Source organism: Xiphias gladius, chromosome 13, assembly GCF_016859285.1.
Source record: "Xiphias gladius isolate SHS-SW01 ecotype Sanya breed wild chromosome 13, ASM1685928v1, whole genome shotgun sequence".
Classification (NCBI taxonomy): Eukaryota; Metazoa; Chordata; class Actinopteri; order Istiophoriformes; family Xiphiidae; genus Xiphias; species Xiphias gladius.
In genome coordinates, this window is record NC_053412.1 from 7,045,031 (window position 1) to 7,063,078 (window position 18,048).

The 18,048-nt window shown below is 39.8% G+C and overlaps 1 protein-coding gene across 1 annotated transcript in view; it reads right to left on the minus strand.

The window, feature by feature from the left end:
- The window catches only part of creb3l1 (cAMP responsive element binding protein 3-like 1), a 35,110-nt gene that overhangs the window by 15,223 nt on the left and 1,839 nt on the right, over window positions 1-18,048 (minus strand). Inside the window, exons 2-3 of the mRNA XM_040142082.1 lie at window positions 8,527-8,659; window positions 6,411-6,497 (exon numbers count right to left, since the gene is read on the minus strand). Coding sequence (XP_039998016.1) covers window positions 6,411-6,497; window positions 8,527-8,659 — 220 coding nt within the window. The remainder of the gene's footprint in view (window positions 1-6,410; window positions 6,498-8,526; window positions 8,660-18,048) is intronic.

Here is an 18,048-nt window from a genome sequence, read left to right on the forward strand (position 1 = left end):
TAAAAGGGGAACTGATTAGGCACTGTTCCAAGGGAGCCTCATTAGGCAAAAGTGCAACTAATAATCTATATTTTTTTATTTTAAGTTTGACTTCAAATTCAAAAGTGAAACTGTGACAACTTTCTAGAAGGAAATAGCAACTATAAAAGGTAATTGTCGGTTGAGACGGAGGGGTGTGTGATGTTTTATCAAGTCAACATTGTTTGTCGCAGGGTGTATGGAAAGAAAAAGGTTGCAGTTTAACAAGACAAGGACTGCTGTGTGTGTTTGTGTGCTTGGGTGTGCTCGGGTGTGTGTGTATTGGGAGTGAACTTCATTTTAATCACCTCCGGGTTTCCTAGCAACATTCTGCTGGTAAAATGCTCTGAAGTTTACAAGCTGTGTGAGTGAGTGTGTGAGCGTGTGAGCGTGTGAGCGTGTGAGCGTGTGAGCGTTGGGCAGAACCAGAGGGGGATGGAGGTGTGTGCCCGTCAGAGAGCTGGTAGCTTGTCTTGTTATCCTATCCATCACTACAGCAGGGATCAGCTCGCTAAGAATCCATCCTAAAAACAGATCCCCAATGCTTCTCTCTGCTGGTTCAGACAAACCCAGAGCCAACAGTTGGTGGTTTCAATATCAGAACTGACCTCAAGATTGTCAAAGAATAACTGGCTGTTTACAAGAGAATTCTCGAGTTGATCAGTATTGGAGCCAATCAAGCCGTTTATTAGTATCAACTTTATTGATTCCAATTAAATTCAATCTGCCCATTAGCCCACTGGATAAACATTTTCATAGCAAACATTTTGGCATGTCATAGCAGGAAAACTGCAAGAGTAATTGATAACATTAAAAAAAATTGGCTTCCATTTTTTCATTTTCATTTATGCAAGCTTGTTCCAGGTGCATGCTGACTCGATATAATGGCTTGCTGAGACGCTTGATGGCACTGAGCCACCGCTAACAATTTGTTTGTTTGTTTGTTTCTTTTTTCCTGCTATGATAAGTCAAAATGAATCTGCTGGGAAAAAGGTAAACCTTTTGAAGTGATGTTCACACTAGAGGAAAGGTCAGAGGTTCACCAAAAAAATATTAGGGTGGTCATCAGTTCAACGTTGACCCGGCGGAGGCACTGCAGGAAAGGTCTCAGTGTTACCAAAATAAGTTCTGTTTATACTGTGTGTTTCACTTCTGGTCCTAGATCAGCAGGAAGTAATTAATGCCATCACATATCCCTAGAGTTCAGTAAGGTAAAGTGTTTGGCTGCAACTGACAATTACCTTTTTTTCTGTCAATTTATCTGTTGATTATTTTCTAATTATCAGTTCATTGTTTGGTCTATTAAAATGCCTGAAAATTGTGAAAAATGCCCATTGTAATTTCCTAAAGTCGTCGGTAATATCTGTCTGTGCCAATGTATCCAAAGACAGGGAAAAGCTTTAAATTTGAGAATCTGAGAAAAATACACTGTTTAATCTTGTGGCTGTAACGTGTTAAATTTAAAAAAAAGGGACACATAGTGCTGACACAGCATGGAAAACAAAGTTGCAGCTAATAAAATAAAAATATGCAGTGAAATTTGTCAAATTTGAATCAACCTAGCCACCAAAAATCAAGATATGAGGCTCTAGACGAAGATGTTTGGATCAAAATGTGTACAGAACCACTTCATCATCCTACGTACCAACGAACTGTGTGGCGCTAACTCCAACCAGTTCACCAGAGCAAGTTCTGTCACGGCCCAGTTTGGTGCAAATCTCTCCATAGACTTCACCCTGACCACTGGACGATTTAAGTTGTTAATAATGTGACTGATCAGCATTGCGACTGACGCTTAAAAGAGATTAGGAAGAACATTAGGAAACTCAGTTTTTGGGTGGATTCACCATTTACTCATTCCGTACATCCTCTTTACAAAGTAAGACCCTCAGAAGTCTCTCCTAATGAGGGCGGCCCCGCTGCTATCCTGAGCCTCGTTAAGTCCCCTGCTCTCGTTAAGCCAGGGGTTGATTGGAAGCCTTCTACTACCATTTCTTTAATGAATACCAGAAGCCATTAGCTGTTGGCCAAAGCACTGGAAAACTGTCCTGTGCATCTGTGGCTACTCTGGTAGTTTCATCGGAGACAAAGTGACACATCTTTTGACAGAGTTTCAGAGGAAGTTTGATTATAAAGACTGTTTTTGATTATTCTCTGGATTCTTTTACAGTTCTACATTATTTCGGACTATTTTCTCCCTGTCTTTTGTTCTTTTTTACTTCATGTTACGAGAGATGCTCTTCATAAATATAATACTATGCGGTGCACTCAGTAACACATACTTACCCTAGTCATCATATGGACTGCTGCCGACAGAGGAGTTTTACTTTGATTTGCACGTTGGCTTGATTAAGGTGCAATTGCCAAAAGCCAGGTCCTAACATAACTGAGTAAAATTTGCTACTGAAGAAGAAAAAGGGGAAACTTCACATTTAGTAGCTATGACAGAATTTTTTATATTGCACAAGTTATAAAAAAATTTGTATATTTGTAACAATTTTAACGATTAATTCTGATTTAAACACAAGAGCTCAACGGGAAAACAAAGTTCTTCTGTTATCCACCTGGGTGTTGACAGTCCGACTATATATTGTGTGTTGCATTCCACATATAGAATATGAATCACTTAAAGTATGTGCAGGGAGTTTAAACGTCATTTTAGACATTAAATACTGTTCTATATTTCTGCAGTACTGCCCAGCGTGAAGTAAATGTGAAAGATGCTGTGGGTAAAAGTAATGAAAGTAAAACCTGATCCTCCCAGTTACCATTTTAACTGGATGCTGCATTAACAGAAAAAAAAATAAAAAGAGAGTCTGCCTGTGTAGGTACAACGTTGTAAACACAGGTAAGAAATCCTGTCGGAGGAGCAATGCTTAACGACCAAAGGCTCCTGGCAGTCGTCACATGGAGCTTACAGAGGAGAGGCGGTGACTGTGTTTGATCTCAGTGGGACAGAAGCAGTATTAAAACAATAGGTGGGGCAGCACAGTAGCAGTAAAACACACAGCTTCTCTTTAACTGTATATGAGCAACCAGACCACAGACAGAGAGAGGGTGGGACAGAAAAAGAAAATGAGAAAGTTAAAATTTGCTAAGTATCAATACTACTGGATATGAATGTGTGTGGTGAGTGCTTTAAAAACACACAAACCAACATATTTAAAATGGCTCCAGATGACCTCCATACTATGCTACTGTGAAATTTATTGGCTCGTCGTCCTGTTTTTTCAATGTCAGCACGATTGGACATGATGCATTTCACTCCGTGTTTAGACAGTATTTTCCAAACACTAAAATTAAGAATATGCCCAGACCTCCAGGGGCACCGCGAGCCCTAGGTTCACTATATGCACCAGGGCTGCAAAACGGGTTCATTTAACCATGGGTGAACACATGGGTTACAGTCTGATTTAATTTTCATGTCATACCAACTATTGTAGGAGTAATAAAATGTTACGATCAATGAAATAAACCATTATTAGTTTTTTTCCAGCCTAACAGACTTTAGACTGGTTCCTCTGTTATTCAAATACTGTAGTATGGGTAATAGGCACCATGGTAAAAGTGGCTATTGTAGGGTCTCTTAGCTGTAAAAATACATTATCTGTGATCAGTATAAGATCTGAACATCCGGTTTTCAGATCTGTAATCTACTTGGGCAGGACCTTAAAACAATAAGACCCACAAATTCCTTCATTCTGAGCAGACTGGGTTTTTTAAAGGCCAACAACTTTTAACACCCCTAGGTGGTTAATTAAGCTGAGTCATCATGAAAAACAAACTGCTGCTCCTACTATTGTCCTCTCGCTGGATGCTGAAAAAGGGCCTGTTTAAAAAAAAAAAAAAAAAAAAAAAATGTGCAGCATGGACAAGGATCCGCAGCCAGAGTGTTCTTCTCAAGCCTGCACTTGAGAGTAGTCCCATTGGAGATTAGAGTTGAATGCTGATAAAAGATAACAATATTTATGGGTGAACCTTGCCAGAACCTATTCCCATTTCCCAAGAAAAATGCCTGTGAGAATGAAGGATCTTTAGCGTGTGCTTTTGTGTTCACATACAGTATACTGTATATGAACTGAAACAAATCCACCTTCTCCAAATGTCATAAGCAGTACGGCGGAAATACAGATGATATCCTTGAAATGTCATTATTACAGTAATATTGTATGACTGGATCAACTTTTCAGCTGCAGCAGTCGTAGTCAAAATTCTTTAGATGCCAAAATGGCAGCTAACAGTTCTGCTGTGGCTCTAAATATTTTTTCCAGTGCAAACGAAGCAGAGTTAAAAAAAGAAAAAAAAAAAAAATTAAAACTATGCAGCAAGCAATCTGACATGCAATCCTCCATCGCCAAAACATAGTACGTCACAGTGTTAACCAGGGGCAGAAGATCACCTTGATGTCATTACTAAATGCTCCTCAAACCACCAAAACAACACTGAAAAATGAAAAACCTATGGTCAGCACAAAAAGATTATCATTCAGTCCCATGCACAGATGATCAAAACATGCTTCACAGTTGGTAATGGATGTTTTTCACCCCAAAGATAGCTCAATTCTTGTACTACTAAAAAAATGTTACATGAAACCAAAATAATATGAATGAATAACATCAAAACATGGCCATTTTATGATCACTAATCTACAGTTTTGTTTAAAATCAAATTAATGACAAGAAATCCAGAAAATAATGATAGTTAAATCACAGGAACATTTAACCCTAACCCTACTGGAGACCTCTACATATACCAGCAAAATAGATTAACAGTCTATTTAAAAGAAACAAATAGACAACTGTATTATGCTTTTGTATTAGCAATCTGCAATTAAAAAAAGGCAATGACAAAATCGTTGCTGGAAAGTCAAATGGCATTATACTATTTCTCTTTAAACCTTTGAAACTAAAAACCACCTCTCTCTAAAGTGAAATAAATGTGGCTCACAAAACTACATGTTTTGCACAAATAAATATAATGGTCCATTCGTGCAGCTGATATACACTAAAGTAGAGACGTAAAACTGGTGGAAAGTAAGTGTCACAAAGCTCAGGCTTCACGGAGCAGAGACAGGTTGTAAAATTCATTTTGGAAAAAGTTCAGTATCAAATACGCTGGATTAGATTCAAATACATATGATACGTGCTTTTCTGTGTGTAGCATATATTATATATCTTGAGGAGCCTGAAATCCAAGTTGGTTTGAATGTTTTATTTTATTAAGTAATATATCATGTTGATGTTAGGTGGTTTAATGTAACTTTAGTTTTTTTAAATCCTGTTTCCTTTGGCACCTGCATAAATTTACATTCTAACCAAAGCATAAATGATTGGAGTGACTCTTACTCTGTCTTACACTGATTTATTCTTTCTGAGTATAGCCTGAATTTTATTCTCTGCTTAAGCTAATTATGATCCGCAGAAATATTCTAGTTAGCAGTACTGAACTAAACACATGCACGCATGCACACTGCACAAGTCAAGCTGTTGTCTTTCGATGTGAACTACACTCTTTTTGCTCAATGTGTTGTTTTGGTAATGCAGATAATCTGATATTCATACCGATGAAGTAGATGTAATTGGTTTAAGGGAGACAGAGAAGGAGACGAAGATAAAAAAAAACAAGGAGCGTCAGAGAAAGGGAGAGACAGATACAGACGGGGAGAGAGAGTAAGAAAGATAACCTGACAGAGGAGAGAGAGAGAGAGTTTCCGCTGGCTTCGGCTAAAGTTGCGCACTCAAAACCATATGCTTGTCATAGCGTTGTGTGAGTCTGTGTGTGTGTGTGTGTGTGTGTGTGAGTCTGTGTGTGTGTGTGTTAGGTGGGCAGGGCTTAGCTGGAGGAAAACTGCTCAGACTGGGATCCTGCTGCTCACAGCAGGATCCCCGGGACAAACGGAGAAAAGCCAGCCAGACAGACAGACAGAGAGAGAGAGACAGAGTGAGAAAGACAGGTAGAGACAGAGAAGGACAGGAAGACAGCAGGGGATAATGGGGAAGATGAGTCAGAGTGAGAGTGAGAAAGACTGAGAGACAGGCAAAGATGACCGAAGCAGGGTTTGAAATATACAGTATTTTTGTATTGCGCTGCTCCTACAGGCCTAATAACATACAAAATGATAGACAACAGATTACGCCAATCAGCGCACAGATTATACGACAGACAGTGGATCCAGCCAGCCAGAGTGCATGCTGTTTGACCGACAGCAGACCGGGGCAGACTGCATGTTAAGTCATACAGAAAACTAAGCCAGCCAGATAACCAGTTGACAGCCAGCGTGATAAAAAAACCAGACTAAACATCGGCAGCAGACTTTTGATTGGCTGTACATTTTCCAAGAAGCATAAACTAAGATAGCTAAGAAGAAAATATGAAAATATCAAGTGACCTACCAGACTCTTGGTCCATTTTGATTGACAGGGCTGGGCTCTGGGGGGCGGAGTCTTCGCTCAAAGAGTAGCTGTGCTCTGCTTGAATATCTGTGAGAGTCAAAAAGCCTTTTTCAGACATGGAATACGCACAATATGCTGGTTTCCCTGCCTGATAAAGGTCACGGCTTTCTGTCATTCAGATATAGGTTCCGGTTATGTAAATGTTTATTACAGCTTTACTCAGACATGACAGAACCATTACAGAAAAAAAAGCCATGCGATATATGGCACCTGGGAGAGGGAGCGGTATAACAGGTGGAGCAGAGCGATGAGTTAAAGAGCGACGATGTGAGGGGAAGAAGAGCGTTCGAAGTTCTTTCACAGGCTGCATAAGTGATGGATTTTAAGGTGCATTTTGCCGTTTAGATTGAAAAACCTGATGTCTATTTTACAATGTCAGACAGAGAACAGGCAAAAGACGACAAGCTGGGACAAGTTGGGACTCTCATAATTGCCCACATGTTTTATATACAGCACATATACTGCATGCAGAGGATTTTCCTGGATATTCATAATTACATCCATGTAGTTGGCATAAATGGAAGCCGAAAACAGCCTATAGAGCGTGAGCGACGGTTCGAGTATTACTGCGGTTGTACGAAGGGGTTCTTTTCTAGCACTTTTACCCTTCCAACAAAATATTTTTATGGACTGACTTCATGAAAGGAATCCTCCCAAAAAAAACTTGAGATCAGCTCATTCACAGTGTTTCATGGTTTATTTGACCGATTTTATTTTCCTTGCGCATATGAGATGATAACTGAGTGATGAGTTTATTGCAATGCTCTCAATCAGGCGTAAAAAGACATGCATTACAGCTCTCTCTATGCCTATTTAACCTAGCGCTGCTGTGGCCTTTATATTAATTTGAAGGAAGTCAATTCAAACTTGTAGTTAAAAGTTAATAGGTCCGACCCAGTGAGATTGACTTTTTTTTTTTTTTTTTTTTTTTTAAAAGACATGATGCTAACGTTTAAAACCACCTTTACATTTACTTGATGGGGTGGGTGTGACAGCTATGGTTCAAACTAAACCTTTATGAATCTACGAGTTTAACATCTTCTAAAAACACATCAGTCAAAATGTTTTCACAGCTTCACGCAATAATAGCCAGCTCACCGCAGAGGTCTCATCTGTTCTAGTGATCAAGACAAGGTCTGACAGGGACACCGATTTGTCTCCAGTGATAAGCCCGACGAATAGTGCTACTTCCTTCTGAAAGCTTCAGCAGACTGAGAGAACCTACAGGAACTCTGAGCGGTGATACCAGGAGCCATGCATGCAGCGTTGGCAGTTTAATTTTGCAAGCGAGTGCCTTGCGGGACCTCAGCCAGTTGTTTAGTGTCTCCTCTTTACAGACCCACCACCTGCTAGGTGAGGGATAAAGTCCAGTGGGTTTCCTGCTGGTTAATAGGCAGGAGTTTTGGAAGCCACAGGCTCTGGCAACAGAAACTGGCTCTCAGCTCATGGAATTTGACTCTCTGGCGAAGGCCGAGACAGCTTGATGTCAGTGGTTAAGAAGTAACATCTTTAACAAATCGATACAGTTGGTCCTCATGCACAGAGTGTTGGCTTTTAAATCAACACCAGATAAAGGGACTGGGGTCTTTTCCACCCAGAAACTGGCTGAGGATTGGAACAACTGGCTGCTGCGCTGTTGGAGGTTATACAGGGAAACAAGGTCATCTAGATGTGACTGTGAGTGGAAGAGAAGTAAACTCTGAGAGATCCTTTGATCTAAAAAGTATTTCAAAGTAAGGAACTCCAAGACAGTGGTTGGGCTTTGGAAAGAGTTCCACCAACCAACTTCTTCTACCTGCTGTGAGACTTTAATCATTACATTAGGAGGAACTCTGGAGAAATGTTATTGGAAAGGAACAACCACCGTGATTCAACCCCTGGCGCATTTGTATTGGACTGCAGTGTTAAGCATTACATATATTCATTTTTTTGTACAGTTCTTACAGTTTTTTTTTTTGTTTTTTTTTTTTAATACTGTGAGGAACTGTGAAGCACTGTTGAGGACATGGCATGTGTATTCTTGTAATGATTTTTCACAATAAAAGGAGGAGCCGACCTGGGCTGCTGTCTATGTCCATGTGTAAAAGCGAAGGTCTGTCTGCCAGCAGTGGTCGCTCTAATAGGTGGTCGTCAAAGAAACTGTTGAATAATTCACTGCTGAAGTCGTCCATCTGGTCGCCTGAGAAAGGCTGGAACACATGAAGAGACACATGGAGAAAATAGTTACTTTATGAAGTTTTCCACAGAAAATTGTTTTTCTTTAATCAGTTACCACTTCCAAATAAAGAGATATGCTATGTTACATATTGGATTATCTGGAAAAAAAAAAAAAAAAAAAAAAAAGCATTGTCACAAAGCTGAAAACAGTCTGTTTTTCTTAGCTCATGAAAAATGATTGGCGATATAAGAAATCACAGGACAGCGAGAAGACCTCAGGCAACATGAAGAGTTTTCAGGCGACGCCGAGCTACGTGTGTAATCTTTGTCGGCACCATCCCGTTATTTAGCTTGGAGTATCAGGGCGCTAAACTTTTTAAAATGTATTCCCGTCTGCTGTACTTTAAGATTAATGCTAACATGGCATGCTATCATTCTACAGTTTGCATTTGAGGGCATAATAACCCGTAACTGTAAAAGTAAAACATTTAGGTTCTGCAATACTTATAACTGTTTATATGAATCCCTCTGACCTGGATGTAGACACTTTTCAGACTAGGGCTGCAACTAATAATTATTTTTATTACTGATTAATCTGCCGATTCTTTTCTCGGTTAATCGATGAGTTATTTTGTCCATAAAGTGTCAGAAATTTACAAACAATGCCCATCAAAAGGTTCTCAGAACTCAAGGTGACCTCTTCAAATGTCCTGTGTAATTTCACCAACAGTCCTTAATCCCCAAAAAAATGACTCAAGAAATGATCAAAATAGATGCTAAATGAATTTTCTCTTTTAATCGAATAATCAACTAATTGTTTCAGTTGCGCTACAGACTATCTCTCGGAATCAGAAACCAGACAATCTAGACAATGTTGATGGCATGGAGAGTCAGTCAGTGGGAAACAGCATCGATAGATTCATCCTCAGCCTGGATGAATGAGTCACCGAGCTGCGAGACGTTGTTCTGGAAGCCTGGGACAGCATGGTGCTCTGATTTCGCTGGTTTACACAAACACACACACACACACACACACACACACGCACGCACGAACGCACACACACAATATGAGTCACCCTGGTCTTGAGCAAACATGCACAAAGCAATACAAAAGCACACGCACGGGCGCACACGCACACACGCACACAGATGGATTGGGTGGAACCTATTACTAAACAAGTCAACTCTGCTTGGCTGGTCCTCAGACAGACAGTGACAGAAAAAAAACGTGATTTTAGTAACTAAAAAAAAACAGAAATTGATTTACATGTTTTATTCCTGGAAATTAGCTCTCACAGCAGATTAAAATCAGTCCAGTAGCAACATTGAAGGCACAACTGGGATTATAAATACAGACCTCACTTCAATATTTTTTAATATCAGCAATGGATCAAAAGTCTAGTCTGAAATGGGTCACTTGTGGTGATGAACCAACAAGGAATTCATCCAACTCTGCAGTTCCCCTCAGCTCTATGAAGCATTGTAGCCTCTTTTGGCTCATTGTTTTTGGCCTCCCATACCACATACTCCACTCTCAACAGGCTGATAAACGCACTGCACGCTACCTACCTAGCAACGCTGCTTACATAAGACACTATAATATTTCTTTTAGTCTCACTCCAGCTGCAAGGGTTGCAAATGGTTTTAAAATTTTTGTGTAGGCTTTTATTTTGATAGGTAAAACGTGAGCACTTTCTGAGTGACACTAGGGAAGATAAATTTTTTTTTTTTGGGACTTTCTCCTGAATTAAGGCTTTCATGTAATACTTACAGTATACACAATAATTTACAGATAGGACTGGACTTGCTAAAATTGTGTGTTTGGCTTTTATTTCCTTGGCTTCATTATACTTTTATTTTTTATTTTTTTTATTTTATTTTTTAATTTTTTAAAAATTGTATGCACACATCAAAACTTCAGTGTCCATCGTTGCAGGAAGAGAGGTGTGAGTGTGTATTTGTCAAGCGTGTCTGTGGTGGAACTCTGGGACAAACACAGCTGTCTAATGAAACCATGTGGAGTAAACACAAACACACTCAGAAGGTAGATATACAGATGGTGGGTAAAATAACGTAAGTGCATTACACATAAAGAACTGCTGATGCTTTGAAACTCAACCGTGAAGTGTTTGAGATTTGAAAAATATCAACAGTGTATTTTGAAAGAAAATGCTAACATTTGCAATTAGTTTAACAAAAGAATACAAGACTAATGTAAGATGAATCCTGACTTAATGATTGAATAAAAAGCTACTAAGAGTCAGTTGATTCTGTAGTCGGTAAAGGAACCATATCAACATTTCCTATTTGAACATAATAACGCTCAACTGAGCTTGCTACAGAATAAATCAACTGACAGGCACGGCTCAAAAAAAGATGTGTGCATACGCTCACTGATCCTGCAGTCACTTCCTCTTTCATACGCAAGTGCATACTCACCCATTCATAAACAAACGGACCCACACACAGGAATAGTAATGTTGACACAGTGGTCTTGTCCTCCTGCTGCACTAAATGTTAGAACAATATCCCTCAAAATAACCGTGACACAGCCCCTTTAACTCTGCTCCATTAGGGAATATGGGTCAGATTTAAACCCGGGCTACTCAAAAACAAACAGTGAAAAAAAGTTTCCAAGATGGAGAAATGTGTTTGAAATTGCTATAATGATGGGAGAGGTGCAGGGAGAGAGGGGCAGCAGAGAAAGCTCCATGGCTGAAATGTTTTAGTATAATCTAAAGTTAGCTCTAGTAGCTGCATTAGTCCAAAAGTAGTGTTTAGTTTGCTACTAGCAGTTCTGACAATTAACTATATAGCTTTTAACTCTTGTAATTCCAGCAGTGGCCCCTTTAGTTAAGCTTTAGCAACATTTGCAGCACTGAGCTTCAGTTCTGGGTATAGCTCCTGTAGTTACAGTGCGGTAGTGACCCTGTTTTGCAATATTTGGTTGGGATAGGTTTGTTATCCACTTGCTACCATCCAACACAGCTGGAGCCTGTGATACAGCTCTCACCTACTACTAGCACAACCCTGTGAGGTTGAGGCTAATCTTTTTCTTATCCATCACATGGCATGATGATGTATCCATGGCACTGTTTGTTTGTTTCCTAAACCCACGCAGACATGTTCAGCTATTCTGGCTGATAAGACCTCCTCCGCTCAGGACTAGATATGCACAGACTTTGTCATAATTATCTCCTTCGCTCTCCTGAGAAATACGTCAGTCAGAAATTTAGCTAGATTGCTAAATTGATCCCTAGAGGCAGAAAAGCTGGGGATTGATTTCAGGTGGGATAGAAGGCGATGGCAAGGCAAGGCTTTTTTTTTGTATCTTATAATAAACACTGCAGCAACACAGTCCACTTCTGCACGTCTGTCACATCACTATGTACAACCTGTGCAATAATAAGGCCTCAAAATTAAATTGTTTTCTTTCTGCGGTGCAGACTGAGAATTTTAGCCTAACTATTCATGCATATTTTAAAACTTGGCCTCTAAACCACTCTACAGCACAGCTGTGAAATGCAGAGATAAACTGAGAGACATACATACAGTCGAAGCTGCGAGGACAGAAAGATGAGCGAGCCCAGAGTGGTTCAGTGTTGGATGGTTGAACCTGGGACAGCTGCAGACAGAGGTCTGGACCTTTCATTACCTGAACCACTCCCCTCTCTTCTGGGAAGAGAATCATATTAGGGAGGATAACAGCGTCAAAAAGCTGTTGAGAGTTTTTATAGCTTATTTCAGTGCTGGGGTGTAATTAGGGAGGATGGGGGCCAAGATGTAAACAACACTGGGAAAAGAGCCTAAGAAGACAGACACAAGGAGTAATTATAAATGCAGAGAGACACTGTGTTATGCATGTAATTAACAGTGTTGAGTCTAAACACATCTCTCTCCTCACCTTTCATTCGGATGCCTTACTGGTTCAGGTTAAACAGAAAGGAGAAGACCAAGTCATTCATTTTGGCACTAAGGCTTGAACATTGGCTTAGATGTGCTGGATCTACCTCCTGCACCTTAACGATCATACAATGAATCACACGCTCACTGACTTGGGGAAGGGTATTTCCTTTCCCCAATACAGTGGTGAAGAAAAGCAAAGCGATAAACTGGACTGCTGATTGCCAGGCCAAAAAAAGTCATTAAGTCAAGAATATTGCAATGGAAACCATCGTAACTCTTCAGAACATCATGTAAAGGCCAAAGGGAAATACACTGAAAAGAAAATGTTCTGAAATTTAGCCCCCAAAATGTCCGTCATTTGGATTTATTCAACTGTGATTCTGCTTCTTCTGGCTGTTCCAGATCCTGGTTTGTGATTCTTACATTATTATTCAAGCAAACCACATTTAAAGCAAAAACTACTTTTATGCTCAGCAAACCTATGCTGTGAAAAATAAATGATAAGGTATTTTGCGATTCTTGTTTAGTAAAACGTGAGATAAAGTAAGCTGTCCTCGCATAAGCTGATTATGAAGCATTACAACTACAACTGGAGACAAAAGACACCAAGCTGCAGGAAACGCTCCATCATGTTAGACGGACTTCCTCTTTGCATGAAATTTATTTTCACACAGAGAATACATTTTATTGCCTCAAAATTAATCAGCAATTCTTTTGATAATCGAAAAATAATTTTAATCATTTTTAAGCAAACATTTGCTGGTTCCAGCTTCTAGAATTTGATGATTTGGGGCTTTTCTCTGTCACACAGGACAGTAAACTTAACACCTTTGGGTTTTAGACTATTGGCTCAACAAAACGGGCAATCTGAAGATGTTATCTGGAGCTGCAGGAAATGATCGCATCCATTTTTCACCTTTTTCTAGACAAAACGTTGAATCGAGAAAATAATCTTGTTTTTAAATCTTGTTTTTTTGTATAGTAGGTTAAAACATGCGAAAACACTTGTATAACTCTAGTATAAAAATCTAGAAATGTTTTTAAAAATAGTCACAAACAGGTAAAATAATGTCACTCCATTGGCAGGCCTTTTAACTGGTTTTAAATAAGACGGGAGCATACCGCATGAGATTTTTTGCAGTCTACAATTTAATTTCAGTTTTGAAAGACCTGAAAACATCATCTCATGATTTTATAAATCTGGGTGCCGCAGATAAGAAAAGGGCAATGTTCTCTACGGTGTTTGGCTTCATGTGGTGATGTGTGGCTGCAGTGGGTTGGATTTGTTTGGCCTCAGTTGAGCTACATTTGAGAGTGAGAGAACAGGGAGCCAAGGTGGTTACTGTGTCCGTCAGTGTGTGTGTGTGTGTGTGTGTGTGTGTGTGTGTGTGTGAGCTATAGTTCTCAGTAGAACAGCAGAAGAGTATTTTTCCTTCTCACACAGTCAGACCCGCACACATACTCTCTCTCTCTGCCTCTCACACATACAAACACACACACACACACACACTGCTGCATGCCTGCTCACATTCCTTCTAAAAGCTCAGCAGCCAATTGGCAACGAGCATGCAAATGAGTTGGGTGTGTTTTTTTAAAGCTGGAGTACAGGGTATGAACGGAGAGTAGAATAGAATAGTATAGAACAGAGTAGAATAGAATAGAATAGAAAAGGATAGAATATGGACGGAGAATGCATTAGAATGAGAGGAACAGCAAGATCAGAACATGACATGTAGAGAAAAACATATTTAAATGTGTATGAGTGTGTGTTTGTGTGTATCGGTGGAATATCTACAGAGAACTTTTGATTTTTGCACAAATGTAGACTAGAGCAGAGTAGAACTGAGCACACAGCGAGATCAAACCACGTCGCAGCTTGAACTCCCTGCACTGCCCTTACCTGACTTCACTACAGCATGTGTGAATATACTGTATCTACTGATTCAAATCTATACAATATATAAAGGGTTTAGCACGTGGCCAATTACTTCGATTAATCGATTAGTCAAGCGACAGAAAATTATTGGCAACTATTTTGACAAACAATTAGTCATCAAGTCATTTCTTAAGCAAAAAAAGCCAAACATTCTCTGTTTTCAGCTTCTGGAATATGAGGATTTGCTGCTTTTCTTCGTGATGGATGACAGTAATATGAATATCTTTGGATTTGGGACAGTTGGTCGGGTAAAAGAAAGGGGATTTGAAGACCTCACGTTGGACTCTAAAACTACAATAGGCATTTTTTCATTATTTCCTGATATGTTATAGACAAAACAGCCAATGGATTAATTGAGAAAACACTCTTCAAATTAACTGATAGTGAATAAATCGTTAGTCGAAGCCTGAAATCAATGTACACTGTGGTACATTTGTTTTACTGCACAATGTTCATATCCATACTTTGTATATTTTTGTTCCATTCATACTCAACATGTTTTGAAAACAGCCCTCAGGTGTGTTACAAATGTACCTGTGGCAGACAGTTCATAAAATGTTAAAATGGTGCACAGTGGTTACCATGGTTACAGTGGATTTTTCCCTGCATGAATTTATACTCAATAAATCCGATTTAAGGGCCTCAAACACTCTAGAGAAGAAAACTGGTCCTAACTGGCCCAGAGCAGCACATATATTTGTTCATTTCTTTTAGACTTTTAAAAACTTTAACATGGGAAGTTCGTTTTATGGTCGAGCTGAAATAATTAGTCAATTTATTGATTTGTCAATCAACAGAAAAATAATCCGCATCTGTTTTGATAATTATTTCTTTAAGTCATTTCTAGCAAAAGCCTAAACATTCAAACTTGTGTGAAGATTTATTTGATAATGAACTTATCTTGGCTGTGTTGGCTGGGAAAAACAATTGTTTTGAAGACGTCGTCTTGGTCTCTGGGGAGTTGCAAAGGCAATTTTTCACTATTTTCAGGTGAAAAATTTTATAGAACCAAATCACTAAACTACTAAAATCGAAAATGAATATAACTGTTGTTGCAAGCCCTACTTGAATTTCTTCCAGGAGTTAGGAGAGCTACGTGCAGAGCTGTCGGATTAGTTCCCAGTAGGTGGTAGATGATGTTATCCATGCGTGATCCATGCTCGATATTGTGGTCAAATGGTCCAGTGCACATGACGCATAGATGCAGCTGGATCATGAACATCTGCTCATTTCAAACTGTAGCTTGTTCACATTTAATAGCAATTGTTATGCACAAAAAAATTAAAATAAAATAGTTCTTAGTCGGTGATGTGATTCTCTTCTACTCAGTGGAAAATCTGTGATGGAAGGTTCAACGTTCATCAATAACTAAAGTGTTACTCTACTACTCTGAGGATTTTAAGTCCTGCTTTAAGTTGCTTGATCTGCTTTTTTTTTTCTATCAATTTAGTTTGTCTTTCACCTGCTTGTCATCTTTACACAGAACTGGAAGTCTTTAAACACATGAAAGGCTAATTCATTCTGTGGCAAATAATTAGCAGCCATTGGTCCGACTGATAATGATTGTCAATTCACCTCATCTTTTAACCAATCTGACTCCATCAGCTCTGTAATGCCCGCCTCTAATTATCGTCTACTCTGATTCTTTCTCCATGGTTATCAACAGGGCACACACTGTACTGGAAGAGATAAATTCAATTCATAGCCGGAAGTGTCTGAATCCCTGCTGCACTGCACTGCTGAGCACACCTTATTAAAAACCAATGAGCTGATGTCTCTCTGTCCTCCACATTTTAGCCAATACTACACATATGCAGTTGCACTGCCTGAATGAACAAAACTGTGTTGTTGTTCTTCTCTCAACATTGAAGCTGCTTTAATCAATATTTTTATACCAACAATGGATGAAATGTCTGTGTGTAATGCGAGACGTTCATGGTGACGAACCAGCACAGACACTGAAGTTCCCCTCAGCTCTTTGAAACTTTACAGCATCTTCCAGCTCTTTGTTTTGCTTTTATGCCCCACGACTTCACGGTTTTGGTTCAGTCCCATAGACTGTACATTACCTTTTGCAGCACCAAACGGCAAATCGACAAAGTTAGTGAACTTTGCATTCAGCAGCTGCTGAGGAAAGTTGGTGGAGACCAAAATTGTGCTAAAATGAGAGTGAGTATTGGGTTTTTAAGCAGGTTGCCAGACACATGACTCAAAATGTATGGTAATGTTGCTGCTGATGTGTAAATAGGCAACTTTTTGCTAACAAGTTCATCATATTCACTTTTGGAAGGTGATAAAATGTCGGTGTTGTGCTTACAGCTTATTTCCGATGCTCAAATGGCCAAGAAATTTGTTAATGCAGGTTTAAACAAGTGAGATACATTCATCATTATTGACAAAGGTGAAAGAGTGAAATAGAAAATAAACAAATCTGGCAAGTGTCCAGTGCTGAGGCAGAGAGCAACTGAGAGCTGCTCATATCAACACCCCATCCTTCTCCACACAACTGAAACGAAAAGGATCAACACAAAGTTAGAGACAAAAAAAAAAGAGGAATAAACACATAACTCTCTCTCTAACAGAGTTTTCCGATTTCATTAATGTCCGTCAGTGACAATCCAGTAGTCTCCGATGCTGCGATTCATGATGCATACAACACCACTGCAGATTAGAGATTGAGGAGAGATCAAAATTTGATCCATTCACTGCACTAAAGTATGTATAAGCGTTGGCTCATCATCCTTTCCCATGTCCTCAGTGGTACAGCCCAGCCTAGCGGCTTCACAGCAGAGTGGACGACTTTATTTAGAACAGAGACAGAGGGTTATAACCACAAGCAGACTGCCTGGCTGACTCACTGACAAGAATAGAGAAAAACTGTTTAAAAAAGAAGAGAGAATGACAGAGAGAGGGAAATGGAGAAAGTGATGATAGAACAGATATGGAGTACTTCCTTCGAAAACATTCACTGATACCGTGATATTCATCATTCAACTCTCAGTGTGCAGCAGCAAAACAGTCTGTCCTCGCGGTTTCCATGAATTAAGAGTGCAAAGCTTGGTCAAGCATGCCGTGCGCGGAGGGGCACAGCAGTGTGCTTTTGGCATTTTGTGGCCGGAGTTGCACAGCACACCCCCAGTTCTCTTAGAGACGGGGTGAGGTGAAGAGGAATAAAGTGGCATAAATTAGGGGCAGGTAGCGATGGTGTCGTCGCAGTTAGATCTGACTGCGTCTGCACGCAACGGTACTGTCACTACTCTCAAAACTGAGCAGGACACAATTCCCCACGATGCCCCTTCACTACTAGTGGAGAGGTTCGCATTTTGTGTTATTCAGCAAATACTCGTTTCCTGTCTTACCACTTTTGCTTCTTCAACCGACACGGTGATGATTGTATTGACTGACAAGCATGATTCTGCTCGACCACATCCTGTTGTTCATTACAGCCACAGTGCATCCTCTACTGAAAGTAAAGGAGCGATGTCTCAGGTGCGGTGGGAGGTGATGCATGTCGCTGTTGCCCCTGGTAACCTGTTGTTTTTTGGATGAGGATATGGAGAGAGGAGTGGTGGGAACAGG